The following is a 20,817-nucleotide window of genomic DNA, read 5'->3' as shown; positions in this document are numbered from 1 at the left end:
CTTCCTGCAGATTTCAGTTGCAACCCATATCAAACACACCTGCCTGTAATTATCACGTAGTGTTCAGGTCCTAATTAATTGGTTCAGGTGTGTTTGATATGGGTTGCAACTGAAATCTGCAAAAAAGGTGGCTCTTCAGGAACAGGGTTGGCCACCCCTGGTGTAGTACGAAGTGCAAAGAAGGAAATGTACTATGGAATTTCAACAAATGATGTAAACTTGTTCATTTTCTGTCAATTTAACTCAAAGGCCTTCTATTTGACCCCTTTCACAAGATGTAAGATGAGCCTTTGGTGTCTCCAGAATACACACAGTCAAAAACAGTCAGTGACAGAGACAGCAATACATTCAGTTCAAATGTATTCATTCATTCATTTTCTTTTCTGCTTAGTCCTTTATTAATCAGGAGTCGCCACAGCGGAATGAACCGCCAACTTATCCAGCATATGTTTTACACAGCGAATGCCCTTCCAGCTGCAACCCTGGGAAACATCCATACACACCCATTCATTACGGTCAATTTAGCCTACCCAACTCACCTATAGCCTATAGTCTTATAGCACCTATAGCTATGCCACCTATAGTTTTTGGACCTTTGGGGGAAACCGAAGCACCCAGAGGAAACCCAAACGAACATGCAAACTCCACACAGAAACACCAGCTGACCAGCTGGTGCTCGAATACGCAACCCTCTTGCTGTCTGGCGATGGTGCTACGCAGTTCAAAATAATTACGTTCATTTGTTGTAATTGTGGTGGAGTTTATTCAAGCCTTTCTGAAATGATGAGTCACACACAAATCCCTTTACAAAGTTTGCAGTACAATGACAGCTTGGTACAAAGTTCAAAGGAATTTACGTGCACTGAAATTTCAACAAGTGATGCCCCTTTTGTTTTTGTCCATTTACCTTAAAGGGCTGCTATTTTACCCCTTTTCCAGGGTGTGTGTAAAGTTTCAGCTCAAAATACCCATCAGATTTCTTATTGTACTCTGCTGAATATGTTCATACTGAATGAATAATTCAGTGTTCAGTCTCGTCTGATAAACCGGATTGCTAGCATTATTGTCATTGTTGCACATTGCATTAATGGCTGCATCATTCATATGCCTTGTGTGTGTGTGTGTGTGTGTGTGTGTGTGTGTGTGTGTGTGTGTGTGTGTGTGTGTGTGTGTGTGTGATGGTGAAATGTATTTACACTTGGAGTCTTGTCATAGACACATTTTAAAGGCATTAAATGGGCGGCAAGGTGGCTCATTGGTTATCACTGTGGCCTCACAGCAAGAGGGTCGCTGGTTTGAGCCCCGGCTGGGTCAGTTATCATTTCTGTGTGGAGTTTGCATGTTCTCCCTGTGTTTGCGTGGGTTTCCTCCTGGTGCTCCGGTTTTCCCCACAGTCCAAACACATGCGCTATAGGGGAATTGATGAACTAAATTAGCCGTAGAGTATGAGTGTGTGTGTGTGTATGGGTGTGTCCCAGTACTGGGTTGCAGCTGGAAACATATGCTGGAATAGTTGGTGGTTCATTCTACTGTGGCGACTCCTGTGTGTTAGAGGCACGTCATTTGCTCTACACAGTGGGAATTTGGTTCTGTTACTGCACTTGCTTTGCTTTTTCTGTATGTAATAAACTAATGAGAATACTTGACTTTACTTTTGGTGTGAACCTAGCATTAGTTATCAGAGGGCTACTAATGTACATTTGGCAGAAGACCGGATGGATGGAGGGATAAAGGATAGATAGATAAATCAGTCATGTGAGGAAATTGTACAAATATAATTCCTCTTTGCTCCAGTAAGAACACTCTCTGCTCAGTGTTTGTGAGATCTCTCGGTTACATGTGAATAAACTACTGAAAGATGCGGAGTCCTGCTGGATTATGGGTGTGTTTGATTTGGTGTTGTCAGACGTTTGCTAGAAATCACTTGGTTCCCCTTTCATTGAGCAGTAAGTGAGAAATGAAACTGAATGTTTATCATGAAATTCTGTCTTAAAGTAACACTGATGTTTACACCAGAATCACAAAAAATTATCTACACACACACACACACACACACACACAACTATGTTACTTTAATAAAAATGTTATCATATTTTGCATATTAAACTACTATTTTGGATTCAAAATCATTGAATTTAAACCCTGTTAAACCCCTGTGTTATTTTTTTAGCTATTGTTTGCCATTTTCATTTTTGATTGTATTTCTGACTCACTATTTAACTCACTGTCGTTTGTTGAATGAATGATGTTTTGATTAAAATGACAGTTCATCCAAAAATAAGGCTTTACACACTTAAAATACCATTAAATACAACCATAATGATCTCCTTTCTTCTGTTGAACACAAAAGAAGATATTTTGTAAAAAGCTGAAAACCAGTAACCATCGACATTCATAGTAAAACATTCACTCATTCATTTTCTTGTCGGCTTAGTCCCTTTATTAATTCGGGGAAGCCACAGCGGAATGAACCGTCAGCTTATCCAGTAAGTTTTTACGCAGCGGATGCCCTTCCAGCTCTGGGAAACATCCACACACGCATTCACACACACTCATACACTATGGACAATTTAGCCTACCCAATTTACCTGTACCGCATGTCTTTGGACTGTGGGGGAAACCGGAGCATCCGGAGGAAACCCACGCAAACGCAGGGAGAACATGCAAACTCCTCAAAGAAAGGCCAACTGAGCTGAGGCTCGAATCAGCAACCTTCTTGCTGTGAGGCGACCGCACTACTGCGTCACTGCTTCACCCATAGTAAAACAACTAAATACAAATTAAATAAACAGTTGAAGTCAGAATTATTTGCCCCCTTTGAATTATTTTTTCTTTTTTAAATATTTCCCAAATGATGTTGAACAGAGCAATGAAATTTTCACAGTATGTCTAATAATATTTTTTTTTCTGGAGAAAGTCAGGGGTGTCCTGGAGGGCCGGTGTCCTGCATTGTTTAGCTCCAACTTGCTTTAACACACCTTCCTGGAAGTTTCTAGTGCACCTAGAAAGAGCTTGATTATCTGGTTCAGGTGTGTTTAATTATGGTTTGAACTAAAATATGCAGGACGCCGGCACTCCAGGACTGAGTTTGGGCAGCTCTGCTCTAAGCCACTTTTTGAATCCCAGATGCTGTAATTGGCTTTCACTGTGCAGAGCTGTGTTGATTTCATTAACTTAATTTAAACATACATACAGTATGCATCCTAAACAAAGCTTTAAACTGATCTGAAGGCAGAAGTGGAAAAACCCTGAGGCCTCTGAACTTGAAGCTTAATTTCTTAATCTCTTCAGTGTTCAGTCTCGTCTGATAAACCGGATTGCCAGCATTATTGTCATTGTTACACATTGCATTGATGGCTGCATCATTCATATGCCTTGTGTGTGTGTGTGTGTGTGTGTGTGTGTGTGTGTGTGTGTGTGTGTGTGTGTGTATGTGTGATGGTGAAATGTATTTACACTTGGAGTCTTGTCATAGACACATTTTAAAGGCATTAAATGGGCGGCAAGGTGGCTCATTGGTTATCACTGTGGTTTCACAGCAAGAAGGTCGCTGGTTCGAGCTGTTCACTGGCTGGGTCAGTTCTCATTTCAGTGTGGAGTTTGCATGTTCTCGCCATGTTGGCGTGGGTTTCCTCCAGGTGCTCCGGTTTCCCCCACAGTTTAAACACATGCGCTATAGGGGAATTGATAAACTGAATTAGCCGTAGTGTATGAGTGTGTGTGTGTGAATGAGTGTGTACGGGTGTTGGAATATCAAGCTAATTCCATGCGTGTTCAATAAGAAAAGGTCGGGAGAGTTTTTTCTTCAATGCCAAAAATATTAGTCATTTATTAGAAACAAATGAATAATTGGATGACAGAGCTCTGGGTTACGTTACCCCAATGCAATACAAGAATTACATTCAGGAGGTTCACAACTAACATACATTTCCTGACTCCAGCATATATACACAACTGATCTTAACAGGTGGAGTTTTGGTTTAACGTCACTTATCAGTCATTCTGCAGTCCCTTGGCTCTTTGTAACTCCTGGACATTACTTCCTCTTTCTGCAAGCTTTCTCTGCATACCAGAACTGAACAATTACATGCATCTTTAATATATTTCACACTTCTACAAGCATCATGACAACTTGTGACATGTCTAGACTACAGTTCTGGAACAAACCTAAATTTATTCTTATTCTGCTTTTTCCACTCGTCAGCAGTTCTTCTAAAAAGTATGCACGGACAGACGGACAGACAGACAGACAGACAGACAGACAGACAGACAGACAGACAGACAGACGGTTGGTTGGATGGATGGATGGATGGATTGATTGATTGATTGATTTATTGATTTATTTATTGATTGATTGATTGATAAATGGACGGACGGACACTTTATTGCCAGACAAGTCTGAAAGCTTTGTACACAATAGCAGCTATTTTAAAATCAGTCATGTGAGGAAACTATACAAATATAATTCCTCTTTGCTCCAGTAAGAACACTCTCTGCTCAGTGTTTGTGAGATCTCTCGGTTACATGTGAATAAACTACTGAAAGATGCGGAGTCCTGCTGGATTATGGGTGTGTTTGATTTGGTGTTGTCAGACGTTTGCTAGAAATCACTTGGTTCCCCTTTCATTGAGCAGAAAGTGAGAAATGAAACTGAATGCTTGTCATGAAATCTGTCTTTAACACAGACGTTTACACCACACTGAAAAAAATGATGTCTGCAAAACTTTTGCAAACAATGCATTTGTGTTAAATTAAACAAGAAAATTAAATTGAATAAAATTAAACTTAATTTGTTTGTTTAAATTCAGCCCAAATAAATTGTTTACAGCCACTTAACGAAAAAAAAATTTTAGTAAATCCAAGGAATCATCTCTGAAAAAACTTTTTCAGTGCAGAGAATCACAAAAATATGTTACTATGTTACATTAATAAAATTGTTAGTATATTTTGCATATTAAAATACTATTTTGAATACAAAATTAATTAATTTTAAACTTCGTTTGTGTTATTTTTAGCTATTGTTTGCCATTTTGTATTTATTTATTTTTTTATATTTCCCAAATTATATGTATCAGAGTTCACAGTATGTCTGACAATATTTTATCTTCTGGAGAAAGTCTTATTTGTTTTATTTTGGCTAAAATAAAAGCGGGTTTTTAAATGTTTAAACACCATTTTAAGGTCAATATTATCAACCCCTTTAAGCTATTTTATTTTCGATAGTCTACAGAGCAAACCATCATTATACAGTAGCTTACCTAATTCCCCTAACCTGCCTAGTTAACCTAATTAACCTAGTTAAGCCTTTAAATGTCACTTTAAGCTGTATAGAAGTGTCTTGAAGAATATCTAGTCAAAGATTTACTGTCATCATGATAAAATAAATCAGTTATTAGAAATGAGTTAATAAAACTATTATGATTATAAATGTGTTGGAAAAAAATCCGCTCTCTGTTAAACAGAAATTGGGGAAAAAAATAAACTGGGGGCTAATAATTCTGACTTCAACTGTATTTATATGTATATATATATATATATATATATATATATATATATATATATATATATATAGAGAGAGAGAGAGAGAGAGAGAGAGAGAGAGAGAGAGAATGCAATGTTCACAATGTTCATCTCATAAGTTTTGCTTAGCTTATAAAAGCCTAAGATCAGCTCTGATATTAATCTTAGCATATGTTCTTCTGTCTGAACACTGTCTACTGTATTGTGCAATCTACTGTCTATTCATCCAGACTGTCAGTATTCTTGAAAATCGAAAGTGAAGATAGTTTTCCTGGAAGTCATAGTTATATAACTATGAAAAAAATTTGATCTTGCTCTCTCAGAAATAAGTGAAGTTTATTCATAAACTAATTTCGAGAGGATCACGTGCTTATGATTAACACGGCTGGCCTCGAGTCAAGCTAATGTACCGAACCACCAATCAGACTACTCCTAACCCAGTATAAATAACCAAGCATCTTACCTTTAGTCATCCTCGTCTTGAAGAATCCCCCCTTCCACCCCTTCTCCTCCTCTTTTCTACAGGGCAGCACGGCGGCCTCACAGCAAAAAAATGCCTCTGGCTCGGGTATCCACCCAACCGGACAGCATTTTCGTGTGGAGTTCATGTTCTCCCCGTGCTTGTGTGTGTTTTCCCCGGGTCCTCCGGTTTCCTCCCACACTCCCAAAAACATGAGACTTTATAAATTGACTAAACCAAATTAGCACCAAATTCAATTCTGTCAGCAACACATCACCTTAGCAATCCTTACGCAGCAGGGGTGGGGGGTGGGGGGGAGATGGGGGTTCTCGAGATCTACCCGAGCTCAAACTTCCCTCGCCCTGCAATGGGAGGGAGCTCCAGGCTCGAGGATCTCATGAGCTCAGGGCTATCTCCCAGGACAGCATGCCAAACTAGCTTATTACCAATCATCAGCTAAGTGTGAAAGGCATGTAAGCTGTCACTGGGGTGGTATCAGGCAGCGCTCATCACCAGGCTAATAGCATCACTACAGTGGAGCATGGTGGTGGCAGCATCATGCTGTGGGGATGTTTTTCAGAAGCAGGAACTGGAAGACTAGTCAGGATAGAGGGAAAGATGAATACAGCAATGTACAGAGACTTAAGTGGCCCAGCCGAAGCCCAGACCTAAATCCTATTGAACATCTCTGGAGAGATCTGAAAATGGCTGTACCGTCACTTCCCTTCCAACCTGATAGAGCTTGAGAGGTCCTGCAAAGAGGAATGGGCAAAAATTCCCAAAGACAGGTGTGCCAAGCTTGTGGCATCATATTCAAAAAGACTTGAGATTTTTGCATTAACAAAGAAATTGAATACTGATGTACATGTGATTTTTCAGCATTTTTATTTTGAATTAATTTGCAACAATTTCTAAAACTCTGTTCACATTGTCATCATGAGAGATTGTGTGTAGAATGTTGAGGAAATAAATCAATTGAATCTATTTTGGAATAAGGCTGTAACATAAAAACATGTAGAAAAAGTAAACCGCTATGAATACCTTCTGGATGCTCTGTATGTTTTACCCAGTGTGGTTAAACACTAAAAACTGAACCACACTGTTCCAGTTATTATGACTATTTATGTGAAGCTGCTTTGACACAATCTACATTGTAAAAGCGCTATACAAATAAAGCTGAATTGAATTGAATTGTGCACTTTAGTAATGCTGGCGTAGTATGAATTGGTTCCTCGTGATTTTAGCTCCATGATGCAGCAAATTTCCACTTTAATTAGAAATGTCCTGGACTAAGCTGGAAATTATTCATACCTCTGGCAAATACTGACTTGTATTTAACCAGCAAGTTTTTTTGCTGGTGTACAAGAGGCATCAATGTTAAAAAAAAAAAAGAATATATTTATTTATTTATTTATTTATTTATTTATTTATTTCTCAGCTTTTATTTACCTTTGAACAAATAGTGGCATGTCCATAATTATTCAAACCTTTCTCAGTAATCAATAGAAAGGCCTTTATTGGCTATTAATTAAAGTGCTGAGGTGAAACCTGTTTCTGTGTACCTCATGGGTCTCAAACTGGATTCCTGGAGGGTTGTAGCTCTGCACAGTTTTGCTCCAGCCCCAATCAAACACAGCTGATGCAACTAATCAAGGTGGACGAGACTCTTTTGAACACTTTGATTATTTGGTTCAGCTGTGTTTGATTAGGGTTGGAGCAAAACTGTGCAGAGCTGCAACCCATCCAGGAATCCAGTTTGAGACCCATGGTCTACCTTGTCTGAGATTTGGTGTAGGTAAAACTTCAAAATGCAATGAGCAAGGAATAAAAGGCAGCAAACAGATGATGACCATAAAATATACATAAATAATAACAATAATAATACATATCGGATGTCTGTGAGTAAAATGTGTAGCAAGGACTGTTTACTTTCCATTACACTTGAATACTGTGAAAAGCACACTGTGTCAGTATCTCAGACCTAAACTTAAACCTAAATCCATATGCCATATAAAATGCCCTTGTGTCTTTTATCATTTTCAATGTAAATAAAAGAAAAACTCATTTTAATTGTGTTTGAAGTTGCATTTTGTTTGTGCAATATGCATTGCTTGTGTGTGTCTCAGTTTTCTGAGTCTGCATACTGACCTCTGGCGGTCAGACTCTAGAACTGCGGCTCTACATATTACAGAAGGGGTGTCAAACTCAGTTCCTAGAGGGCCGAAGCCCCTACACGGTTTAGTTCCAACCCTTCTTCAACACACCTACCTGCAGGCTACAAACAAGCCTGAAGGACTCAATTAGTTTGATCAGGTGTGTTCAATTACAGTTGGAACTAAACTGTGCAGAGCTGCGGCCCTCCAGGAACTGAGTTTGACACCCCTGTATTACAGCATTAAAGTGTCCCTAATATAGATTAAAAAGGTTCATATTCTAGTTTGTGATGTCCCCAATAATAGGTTGATATGTATGCAGGGTCAAGAAGCATTGGCTCATTTAGCGGACACTTTTATCCAAAGAAACTTATTAAAAGGATAAAGAAGCATTCAAATCATTAGAGAGTTGCAGTGTATGTATGCTACCACAAGTACAGAAATGGGAAAGAGTTTATCCTACAGGAGCTTTTTCCAGCCCACACACCTGCATGAAGCACACAAGATGTTTTTACACAAGTGTTGATATTAATAAAGTGTCTGGTGCATACGGAGAGGAGAGAGTGTGTCCAACTGAGGGTTTGTCTCGCCCACTCACATGTGTGAGGCACACTCAGAACAGTTGAATTGCTGATGTGGAAATAAGTGATGAAGTATTGATAATATGTTCTTCAATGTTTTGTGTAGTGTTTGGCAAGTCATTATACCAGGATGGAACATTAAAGGTGAATGCCCTTGCAATAGATTTTGTGCCTCTTTGGGATGGTTCCATAAAGTGGTGTTCAGAAGCTGAGAGTAGGGTCCTGCCAGCAGCTATGGGAGGCGATTCTGACATCCTGCAAAGGAATTTAACCAGAAACTATCTAAAACTTACAAGTTTAATGATGCAAGAATGGTAATATCAAAGAAGGGGCTCTTTTATACATGTAACTTGCCCTGTTTGTGATTTAAAATAGCTTTTTATTCCAGGAAATATGACCTCTTAAGTAAGCAAATTCAATAAATCGCTATTTTTGGGTCTTTACAATCTATACTTTCTTATGCATGATGATTTGGAGCAGTGCATTTAAGTAATAAATTAATGTTGTTGTTATTATTATTATTATTTGGAGGTTTTTTTCAATAAAATTGTAATTATTGCTAATTGTTGATGGAAAAAAAATAATAAATTCAGTGAAAGGTATCATTTGCATAATTTGAAACGCATTGTAAAGTCACCAGTGCACAATATTATTGTAAAGAGGTAGCTGTGAACCTTGATTACTCAAATGTATGTTTTTTTATGTATGATTTTTATTATTTTTTAATTTAACTTAATTATTTTATTTGACCAGTTTATCTTTTTACACTTTAATGTAAAGATTTACTTGCTTTTCTTATCAGGTGAAATGGCATGCTTTGAGTCGGGCTTGTACAGAAACACTTCCATTAACTGCAACACAAGCATGTTCATTTATTAAAGATTAATTAAACTAAAGAGGGATTACAGAACAGGAATGAGTCTAATAAACATGAATCTGTTTAATTTTGTTGTTTTCACATTTTGTTTGATTAATGATTGTATCTAACTGATGAAATAATATTCATATGTATATATATATATATATATATATATATATATATACATACATACATACATACTATAATATATATATATATATATATATATATATATATATATATATATATATATATATATATACACACACACACACAGTTGCAGTCAGAGTTATTAGCTCCCTTGAATTATTAGACAGCTTGTTTATTTTTTCCCCAATTACTGCTTAACAGAGAGCAGATTTCTTTGATGAGTTTAATAACTCATCTCTAATAACTGATTTATTTTATCCTTGCCATGACGACAGTAAATAATATTAGACTAGATATTTTTCAAGACATTTCTATACAGCTTAAAGTGACATTTAAAGGCTTAACTAGGTTAATTAGGTTAACTAGGCAGGTTAGGGTAATTAGGCAAGTTATTGTATGATGATGGTTTGTTCTGTAGACTATCGAGAAAAAATATAGCTTAAAGGGGCTAATAATATTGTCTATAAAATGGAGTTTAAAAAATTTATAACAGCTTTTATTCTAGCAGAAATAACACAATTAAGACTTTCTTCAGAAGGAAAAATATCAGACATGCTGTGAAAATTTCATTGATCTGTTAAACATCATTTGGAAAATATTTTAAAAAGAAGAAAAAGATTTTAAAGGGGGCGAATAATTCTGACTTCACATATGCCCAGAAACCGAAGGGGTGGCGGAGTGGATAGTAAGTTCATCTCACAGCAAGAAGGTCACTGGTTCAAACCTCAGCTCAGTTGGCTTTTTTGTGAGGAGTTTGCATGTTCTCCCTGCGTTCGCGTGGGTTTCCTCCAAATGCTCCGATTTCCTCCCACAGTCCAAAGACATGCTACAGGTGAATTGGGTAGGCTAAATTGTCCGTAGTGTATAAGTGTGACAGGCCGGCCGGAAGGTGTAAAAAAGTTGTTACCATATGGAACTTGTTCCAAAACGAGCCGACCCCGCAATCATACGGGACAAAGGCCAAAGAAAAAGAAGAGAAGATATATATGCAAAACCAAAACAAAAAACAATTAAATAATCACACATTTAGCAATCCACAAACAGTTTGGCTCCCATGACACATTGATTAATATGAGATTATAAAATGCCTAAAATTCAGAAGTGAGATTAAAGGTTATTTCTCTAAAAGATGATGAAGACACTGATGAGAGGAACCAGCAGAGCCATGAGTGAAGCACAAATACAAGACGCCTCAGACTTTTTCTGGGACCCACTGATCTGTGAACAGAGGAAATAATGCTATAAATTGAACTACAACATAGAAATGACTGATGTACCATAGAAAAACAACATTGATACTAATTCACACAGTCATTTTAAACTGTTAAATTTCCTGCTGACATTTGTGCACTGTTGAGCAGACCCTTAAACACATCTGATTGTCTATTGTATGTTGGAAATGAAAGTTGTTCTGAATAGTATCACAGCTAGTGCCTTTGACAACACTGATAGAAAAATCACATTACTAATAATTTAAATAATTGTAAATCTCAACCTGTTTTTCTTCCAGACAGCATCAGAGGACCCATTGATATGGAAGTGCTGTCCTGAAGCTCCAGAGACCTGCGCTCTCTCCTCTCAGAGTTACAGCTCTACAGGAGAAGAAGAAGAGATCCAGCACTGTGAGTGTAAACCCCTGTCAAACATCACTGAACAAGCATGAAGCATAATGACATGACACAATTATGGAGTTAATTTGATGATTATTGCTGTTAATTATTATGAATTGCAGTGATTGTCACTTTTTATTCTCTTGAAAAGAGCTAATCTCATCTGCATTTAAAGCGACAGTCACCAAAACACCACAATTAGGATCAAAACCTAGAAGGGTCAGGTTCAAAGCCTCGGACTGGCAGCTGGAGGTCGACCTGGGAAAATAGCTGAGGTTTCCTCATCACATCGCAAAAACAAGTCTCTGCCCAGACATAACAGTTTTCTCAGAAGCTTCAAGACAGCTAATTATTCTGGAGCTTACAGTGCCTTGGGAAGAGCGTATTGAAGAAGCAGATGAGAGGATGCACGCTAAATACCAGGAATGAGTGCTGGGAGAGAGGCTGGAGAACTTTTTATGTGTAGCGGAGGCCGGCGACAGATGCTAGAGGCCATGGTCTTTAGCCTCCTTGTTAGAGCAACCGACTCCCATGCGGAAGGTCGCCGGTTCGATCCCAGCTTGGAGCGGGTTTAGGGGGGTGAGTGTAGCGGAGGCCAGCTAGTGTGTGCTGTGCAGGTAAACCTCACTCCTCTAACCTCTAAAGGTGCTCTAGTGACAAATGCTAGAGGTCATGGTCTTTAGCCTCCTTGGTAGAGCAACCAACTCCCATGTGGAAGGTCGCAGGTTCGATACCAGCTCAAAGAGGGTTGGGTGGCGTAGGACTGGCGGGGTTGCATATAAGCCCATAGAAATAGGATGTAGAGGCTTTGCAGGTCGTCCTTTGGGCATTATAGGGGTAGCAAAGAAAAGGGCCATTTGATTTGCAAGTGAAGCCGCAGAGAAGGCCACAAGGTGGCTGTGGATTAAGAGAGCGGATCTGTGGACTTCTATTGGGACACAAATCGGGACTTGATCAACCCCGGCTTGGTCACCTGGGTGAGAGTGTATGACGTTGAGAGATCCGAAACACCAAATGATTTCAAGATACATCATTAATGATGTGTACCAAATGCATCCATGAGATCTTTTTTTGCATATTTTGAGATGAAACTTTACACACTCGCTCTAGCGACATCAGAGACTTATTTTACATCTTGTAAAAATAGACATAATAGGTGAAGTCTAATTCTGAATAGAGAGTCTCCAGAAGAGGGCAGCAAAAGCAAGTGTTGTAGCATCCCTGACATTAACGCTAATTATAAGACATTAAAGAGACAGTTCAGCCAAAAATCAAATCAAATCACAAATTACTAGTGCTCAAGTAGTTCCAAACCTTTATGAGTTTTTTATTGGGAACTGATGGTCACTGACTTTCAGTGTAGAAAAAGTCTAAAGTTAAATATCTTATTTTGTGCTCAGGAGAAGAAGAAAAAACCTCCAGTAGTTTTTGAATAAATGAAGAGGGTTAAACCACCCATTTGTGGATAATTTTCTGCCAAAAATCAAACACTTTCCATCTCCATTCCTGCCTCATAAGCAGGGCCAGACGGAATTTGCGGACGTTTTTTGCTATTTCTGCAGATAATTTTGGCAAAAAATGTGTGGATTTCTGCTGAATTATTTTGAGATTATGCAGCGGAGTATCATAACTAAAACCTTAATATATTAAATAAAAAGTAATAAATTACTGAATAAAAACTGAATAAATTCAGATTTACACATTTACTCAAGCAAATAAACACAATTAATAATGGGCTAAAAATCTGCGGAATTCTGCGGAAAATCTCTGGAAAATCTGCGGAATTCTGCGCGCGCAGATTCCGTGTGGGCCTACTCATAAGCGTGTGTCCTCACCGGTGTGCAGTGGTTGCTGGACAGAAGGCACAGGTGAACAGCACAGTGCAGGTAAAGCCTGCTAGAGTTTGCATTGAAGACGAACATCCTGAAGGAGAAACGGCTGGACATTGAGACGCCGTTCTGCAGCAGATCCACTGTTTCATCAGCCGGATTGGGACATCTGAGGAAATCAATGATGATTATCAGCAAACCAGATGTGGTAACACTTTACAATAACACTACATGAATAATGATGTGAATTAAACGTTAATATAAAAGAATAATGAGTTTGCACTAATGAAGAACTAACTTTAACTCCAACATGAGTTTGTGTGTGAATAATGGCTACCTTAATTCCTTGTTAGTACATGTTTGTTAATGTATTACCTCGTTAGTTTTAACTAAACGTAACTAAAATGAACACATAACCACTTAATGTATCTTTATATCATGACTAGGGCCAGACGGAATCTGCAGATTTTTTTTTTGCTGTTTCTGCGGAGAATTTTGGTAAAAATCTGCGGTATCTGCGGAATTACTTTGGGAGTATCCAGCGGAGTATCATAACTAAAACCTTAATATTAAATAAAAATAAATAAATTACTGAATAAAAACTGAAAAAATTCAGATTTACACATTTACTCAAGTAAATAAACAGAATTAATAATGGGCTAAACATCTGCCGAAATCTGCGGAAAATCTGCGGAATTCTGTGCGCGCAGATTCCGTGTGGGCCTAGTCATGACTTTACTTGAAGGGGCACATTATCATTCTTAACTACTCATGAACATCATGCACAATGTGTGTCAATGAGTAGTTAAGAATGAGTTGATAATGTGCCCCTCCAAGTAAGGTCATGCCATAAAGATACATTAACATGTTAATAATAAGTTAATGTTAGTTAATTTAGATAAAACTAACGGTTTAATTAGCATAATAATTAACAAACATGTAATAATACGTAGCCATTATTCACACATGAACTCAAGTTGCATTTAAAGTTAGTTCCTGATTGGTGCAAGCCTTAACTTATTATTTGTTCAAAATAAAGTAATGTTAGTTTACATATTAGGCAATTATTATTTATCATGTATTGTTATTGTAAAGTGTTCCCCAGATGGTATCTTAAAATACATCCTATACAGTCTTCTCCAGTTATACAGCACATATTGTATTCCTCATACAAACCAAACAAAAAGAAATCCTGCGCTTCAGCAATAAAATACACTTGAAAATGTTGTATGTTTACTCATGAGCGATGAGATCCCAGCGGAGACTGCTGTCGGGATCATTCACAGGTGTAGCCCAACACGTGTCCATCACCAGGGCAAACTGGCGGCTGTCGACTCCCTCCACTCGAACCTCCACATGCATCTCCTGGTCCAGCTCTGCATCCACACTTCCATTGAAGGGCTGCGTGAACTCATCATCCTGATAAGGGATCATCCGAACACGGTATCTCCCTTCACCCGCTGGAAGACTCTTGTGCACAATGCTGTAAAATGATGAATGAATGAACTGAATGAATTATTCAGCTGTTTATATAGAGAGTGTGCTAGCGCCTGCTGAAATACTGATAGAGCAAACACATAAATGCAGATAGTACTCTCAACAAGAAATATGGGTGAAAATGTGTAATAACTGCACACTATGAATAATTTATTAAGCATTAGCAAATAGCTAATTAATCATGTGTAAATGATTACCTCTACATTCATATGCATTAGTAAGCAGTTAACTACAGCTGTAAATGCTGCATTCTTGACTTTATGATCACATATAATGTGCTTAATGATTGTATTTTCATACTTTGTTTATGATTCATCAGTCACTTCTAAATTATTGAATTGGGTGGCGTGGTGGCTCAGTGGTTAGCACTGTCACATCACAGCAAGAATGTCACTGGTTCAAGTCCCGACTGGGCCAGTTGGCATATCTGTGTGGAGTTTGCATTTTCTTCCTGTATTGGCGTGGGTTTCCTCCAAGTGCACCAGAGGACTGTGTTTCCCCCACAGTCCAAGCGCTATAAAAGAATTGGGTCAGCTAAATTGTGTATGAGTGTATGCCCTGGTCCTCCAGATTGTGGGTTGAGCATTGGGCTAACAACTCACCTTATAAAAACTAGATGTTATGAAAAACATCAACATGGTGTGGCCAAATATCAACTTCAATATAAATGGCGCTGGGAGTAAGTAAATTATTGCATTATTTACAAAGCAGTTATGTAAGAGTCGCTGGTGTTTTTTCAGATCATTCAGAATTGAGTAAAGGATTAATAAACTACTCAAATGAACATTTATATATCTTTTTTTTATCGGGATTTTCACATTTAATTGATCAGACAGTAGAGAGTATTGACAGGAAAGTGTGTGGAGCAGAGAGAGGGGAAGGATCGACATAGGACCACGAGGCGGGAATCGAACTCGGGTCGCCGTGATCACCGGAGTGCATGTGTCGACGCACTAACCACTACCACTGGCGCTGACACATTTATACATTTTATTCGTCAGGCAACGAGTAGTAGTTTCTCTGATAATTAATGCTTTATTAACACAACTTTGAGTTTTGTGACCTAATTTAAACTGAAGACTATTATAAATCCCTTATAAATGACTGACCTGACTAAGCAGCAATCCTCTAACAGCAATCTAGTTTACACTTTTTTTCCCCTCTCCGTCCCAAATCTCTCCTTGTTATCCACTCTTGTCTTCGTCTTATTCTATCTCTTATTCTATCTCTGAGGCTCTCCGTGCCCTGCTAACCAAACGAATAAAGAATTATGGATTTGATCAACTGGTCTCTGAATGCAATTGACACCATCTTCTCGACGAGAAGTTTGGGCTCGGGAGAGCCCACTTGTCCTGCGGGGACGTTTGCAGCTGGATACATGATGGACGGGTGGGAGAGGTGGCACGTTGTGTGCCTGGCTGCTTTGTCTCTGGAGGATTTTCAAGATATTTACCTATTCGGACCTTTGATAACAGGGTTTCTGCTGATGGGGTTATGCGGGGCCCTGGGGTATCGATGATTGATGAAAGCGATCAGTACTGTTCAAAACCCCACCAAGCTGGCCAGCTTGATTGAAACGGTGATGGGCAGGCTCGCTAGTAACCAGACTGGAAAACATCGGGGTGAAACTAGCGGCTTTGCAACAAGATTTGGCCAGACCTGGAGACCAGTGACGGACATTAAATATATGAAAAATTGGCAGATATTGGCCTAAAGTTAAAGTGCTTCTCTGCTCTTTCGGCTACCCTGTGTTTTTCCTGCCAGACGGCCTCGGCTGGAGAAAAACAACTTCTCCCGGAAAGCAAGATAAGGAGACGCTCTGAAATTCATGCTCACTGTCAAGGACACCTATTGGAATCTACAGGCTTACACACACATACATAGCTACAGATAGACAATCATCACCTACCCCCTCATCCCACGTCTTTGTGTGCTTTCACCCACTGGAGGGGATAGACGGGTCGGTGACCAGTGCTCTTTAGCTGCAGGACCAGATGGCTGCCCGCCCTCATCGGACTGTTGCCACATCCCCTGTTGCGATGTTATGTCTATGTCTGTGTGTTCATGTGCTGATTGCTGGGCTTTTTTATCTCCCTGATCTCACACTGCCCTAATTCACGAGCAAGGGGAGAGGGAGTTTTTTCACCTCCCTCTCCTGAAATATATTTTACTTCCTTTTTCTAAATGCTTCCTCCTGTGTCTTCCACAGAAAAATTGTGATGTTTGTAATAATAATAATAATAATTCCTTACATTTCATATAGTGCTTTCTGGGCACTCATAGCGCTTTACACACAAAGGGGGGGAATCTCCTCATCCACCACCAGTGTACAGCATCCACCTGGATGACGCGACAGCAGCTATTTTGCGCCAGACCGCACACCACACACCAGCTGATTGGTGGAGAGGAGACAGTGATGAAGGCAATTATGCTTGGGAGAGTTAGGAGGCCATAATGGACAGAGGCCAGTGGGCAGATTTGGCCAGGATGAAACCCCTACTCTTTTACAAAGAACATCCTGGGATTTTTAACGACCACAGAGAGTCGGGACCTCAATTTTAACATCTCATCTGAAAGACGGCGTTCTCTGAGCAGTATAGCGTCCCCGTCACTATACTGGGGCATTAGGACCCACACAGACCGCAGGTTGGGCGCTCCCTGCTGGCCTTACTAACACCACTTCCGGCAGCAACCTAGTGTTCCCATGTGGTCTCCCATCCAGGTACTGACCGGGCGCAGCCCTGCTTAGCTTCAGTGGGCAACCATGTGAAAGTTGCAGAGAGCTAGCTGCTGGCTGTTTGTGTATGGTCGGGGGGTTCAATTTTTACTATATGGCAGTACATGTGACAAATAAAGGCCTGATTGAATTGAGCAGGAGGTCTACCATCCAGGAACACACCAGGCCTAAACCTGCTTAACTTCAAATAGATCAAGCTGTATTAGAATGACTCTGCTTTGCGGGTACAGTATAAATTCAAAGCCATCTATTTTTAGTATTATTGGCTAAATGTTTTCACCGCTGCTCTAGCTATTATTGGCATGTTTATGAAAGTTCAACTGACTCACACCTCTCCAGTGGGTTGATTTCCATGTTCATGGAAAGAGCTTGCGCTTGCGGGTAAGCACAGCTGAAAGAAAGCTTCAGAGCTTTCTCTCTGCTGATGACGCCTTCTAACCTCGGTGTCCCCTGAATACAGTTATCATAGACGAAGTGTGTGCCATTGGCCTGTGGACAAAAAAAAAGCAAAATTCAAGATATGAAAGTCATAACTGTAAATACATAACCATAGCAGTTCCACCAGTCAAGTTAAGTAGTGTGAGTTGGATATTAATGGTGGAGAATGCAGGCAGCATCATGAACAGTGAGTTATTTACACATAGAGGGCTCTTTACTTTAGCGATCTAAGTGTATGGTCTAAAGCGCATGGTGCAAGGGTGTGTCCGAAATCAATTATGCTATTTTAAGGATGGGAGAAATGGTAATTGCACCCGGCACATGGTCTAAAAGTGTCGTCCTTTTCCTCTAAATGAATTATGGGTTTGTTCTGGGTGTATCGTGCTTTAGGTTTTGGTTTATCTCATAGGCATTAGGGAATATTAAGTGTTACTTTTGAAGATTCTTTAGTCTGAGATTGATCCCCTTCAAATGAATACATGAATACTTTAGACTTAATGAATCTTACCACAAGTTTAGTGCCGCAGATGTGTTCATCGTTATCAAACTGAAATTCCACTCTGCCGTTCCGGACTGTTCCTCTGCAGCTGGGATCATTCAGATGTAGGATATCAGCTGGAAAACCAGCCTCAAAGAGCTGACAGCGAGACACAGACATGAAGCCGGAGCTGCTTTCACAGCTTTCTGAGAAATCTGAAAGAAAACAAACAAAAGATTATAACCAACATGGGCTCATTCTGAAAATGTAGCCCTATATACATTTCTGGAGAATGCATATTATGTAGCCAGGGCTATGTATGGCTGCATTTCGTCTTTAAAACGTACGCTTCGAGGCGGTATGACGCCGTTCCTTTTCATGCTTACCAGCTGACCACTTTACCGCTGTTACCAGTTTGTCGGGTAGCTCGACACATAAGTCAATAGACTTGAGAAGCAGAGAGGAGCTGACTGCAACAACGGGGTTCAAGTTCGGTGAAGAACAGTTCCAGATGCAGGTAAGACAAAAACAAAAGCTAAAAAATAAAATAAACAAGTAAGCATGTGGTAAAATCTGAACGTGTGGTAAAAATCAGTGGGCTTTTCTTTTTCCGGATTTCTTTTTAAAACACTGATGTTGGGTTTAGGTAAGGGGGTGGGTGCTGGTCAATCGGTGCTTTTTAAAATGCTTTGGGTTGGGTTTAGGGATCGGTTGGTTGGTCAGCCAGAAGGTCAGTCAGTCGACAGCGGCCTCTGGTGAATTTACATGAGAACAGCAGGCACGAATGGCACTCACGAGAGAAATTTGAGATCTCAAAAAGCATACACAGCGGGCTCTGGTGGATTCGTGAAAACAAAAACTGCAACAAAAAAAAAAAAAGACGTATTTTGCTGCCTCCAGAAATGTATATAGAGGTACGTAATCAGATTAAGTCTGGATTGCTTATTCCTGTCAGAGTAGTTTTAAAATGTTATTAAAACACCATACAAGTTTTTGAATGATACCAACCAAAAGAGTCAGAATGTGATCCGTTATGATTTGTGTTACATAAACAGCCATAAACGCCATGTTTTTCCCCACAGTGTTCGTCCTCAGAGCAACTGATTTCAGAACAGGGATCCGTATCACCTAAGGGGAGAAGTAAAATTAAAAACAAACAAAGTTCCTTGCTTACAAACATGGCTAAATTTACCATTGGATCTACACAAGTTATTACTACAAAGTGACTTCAGATACTTAAACTTTGACCAAGGACAATGCTCTCTGAATGGCTGTGCATGTGTAGAAAATGTATAATTGACTCCAGTACTAAAATGACCCCCATAGACACCCACTTTAAAACATAAGCGATGCAGGATTCACATAGGAATATATATATTCAGGCAAATACATTTAATGTGGCACTGCCTATAACAGAAGATAACCCTCTAACTGTCTTTTACCTCCTGTAAGGCGTGCCTTGCATTGTCCCTGGTTTCTGCTATTACAAAAATACCCTGCTCTAGTCAATCTTGTTTCCTCCAGTATCATAAACTGAAATATATCTGTATTTGGGTAATGGCAACAGGCTTGTTGTCTTAAGCTCCCCTATGTGTTTGGTCATTGCTTGTTTCTCTAGTGTGGTCAACGTGCTGTTCCTGAAGTTTGTCAGAAAACATTAAATTTATGACCGTCATTGTGTGATTCATTGTATGGTTTGGGAGCTATGGTGGTGCTCCCTGTTCTTGTTCATGCTAGGCTGCTAATGCTGGGTTCACACTAAGAGTGGAGCACCAGGTCACTCATTCTAGTTTACTCACTTTATGTTTTTCACCTTATTCAATGTTCTGTGTTTCTTTGCGATTGTATTAATTTTGTAAGTATTCTGCTCATGTAAACCTTAATTTCACTTTTGGTGTGAACCAGCATTAGATGGACAAGGAATCCTTGCCTAAAACAACAATGTTGTCAAATGCATCTGTGTGCTAACTCTCATTTATATTACACAAAAACTTGATCTTGACAAAAAAAATCTGATAAGAAATGACTTTTTGCACAGTAATGAACGGTCAAACTGAAAATTTGTCTTCTAAATTAAAAACACATCAGCAAAAATGTACATATGATCAAAGGAAGACAATACCAGTCGTTTCCATTAGTGGATTGGTTGTTGTAATTGGTGTATGTGTCGTTGGAGAAGAACTTCTTTGGTCTTGTGGTCTTGTTTGTACTGCTTGTGTTATTGGTGCTAATGCCGGGGTTTCTGTTGTTGCTGTGGTTGGTGTTCTTGATGTTGTTGCTGTGGTAACTGTTGTTGCTATGGATGGTGTTATTGATGTTGTTGCTGTGGTTGGTGTTCTTAGTGTTGTTGTTGTGGATACTGTTGTTGATATAGATGATGTTCTTGATGTTGTTTCGGTAGTTTCTGTTGTCGCTGTGTTTGGTGTACTTGATGTTGTTGCTGTGGTTGGTGTTCTTGATGTTGTTGCTGTGTTTGGTGTTCTTGATGTTGTTGCTGTGTTTGGT

At 39.3% G+C, this 20,817-nt stretch overlaps 2 protein-coding genes across 3 annotated transcripts in view; both read right to left on the bottom strand.

Moving 5' to 3' along the window:
- plbd1a (phospholipase B domain containing 1a) overlaps nt 1–20,817 on the bottom strand; it is a 364,744-nt gene that overhangs the window by 49,355 nt on the left and 294,572 nt on the right. The window lies entirely within an intron of this gene.
- On the bottom strand, nt 10,195–19,563 carry LOC141381094 (uromodulin-like). Of its 2 annotated transcripts, XM_073943923.1 has the most exons (7): nt 19,321–19,563; nt 18,343–18,527; nt 17,728–17,885; nt 14,400–14,645; nt 13,169–13,331; nt 11,219–11,315; nt 10,195–10,941 (listed from the first exon to the last, which is right to left on the bottom strand). In XM_073943923.1, the coding sequence occupies exons 1-7, from the start codon at nt 19,505–19,507 to the stop codon at nt 10,916–10,918; spliced, it is 1,062 nt and encodes a 353-aa protein (XP_073800024.1). In that variant the 5' UTR covers nt 19,508–19,563; the 3' UTR covers nt 10,195–10,915. The 2 variants fall into 2 exon arrangements, with proteins under 2 accessions (XP_073800024.1, XP_073800025.1); XM_073943924.1 differs by lacking the exon at nt 19,321–19,563 and having other exon boundaries at nt 18,343–18,551.

The sequence above is a fragment of the Danio rerio genome, chromosome 3 (genome assembly GCF_049306965.1).
Source record: "Danio rerio strain Tuebingen ecotype United States chromosome 3, GRCz12tu, whole genome shotgun sequence".
Lineage (NCBI taxonomy): Eukaryota > Metazoa > Chordata > Actinopteri > Cypriniformes > Danionidae > Danio > Danio rerio.
The sequence above is the reverse complement of the archived record's forward strand: the minus strand, read 5'-3'. Positions and strand labels throughout refer to the sequence as shown.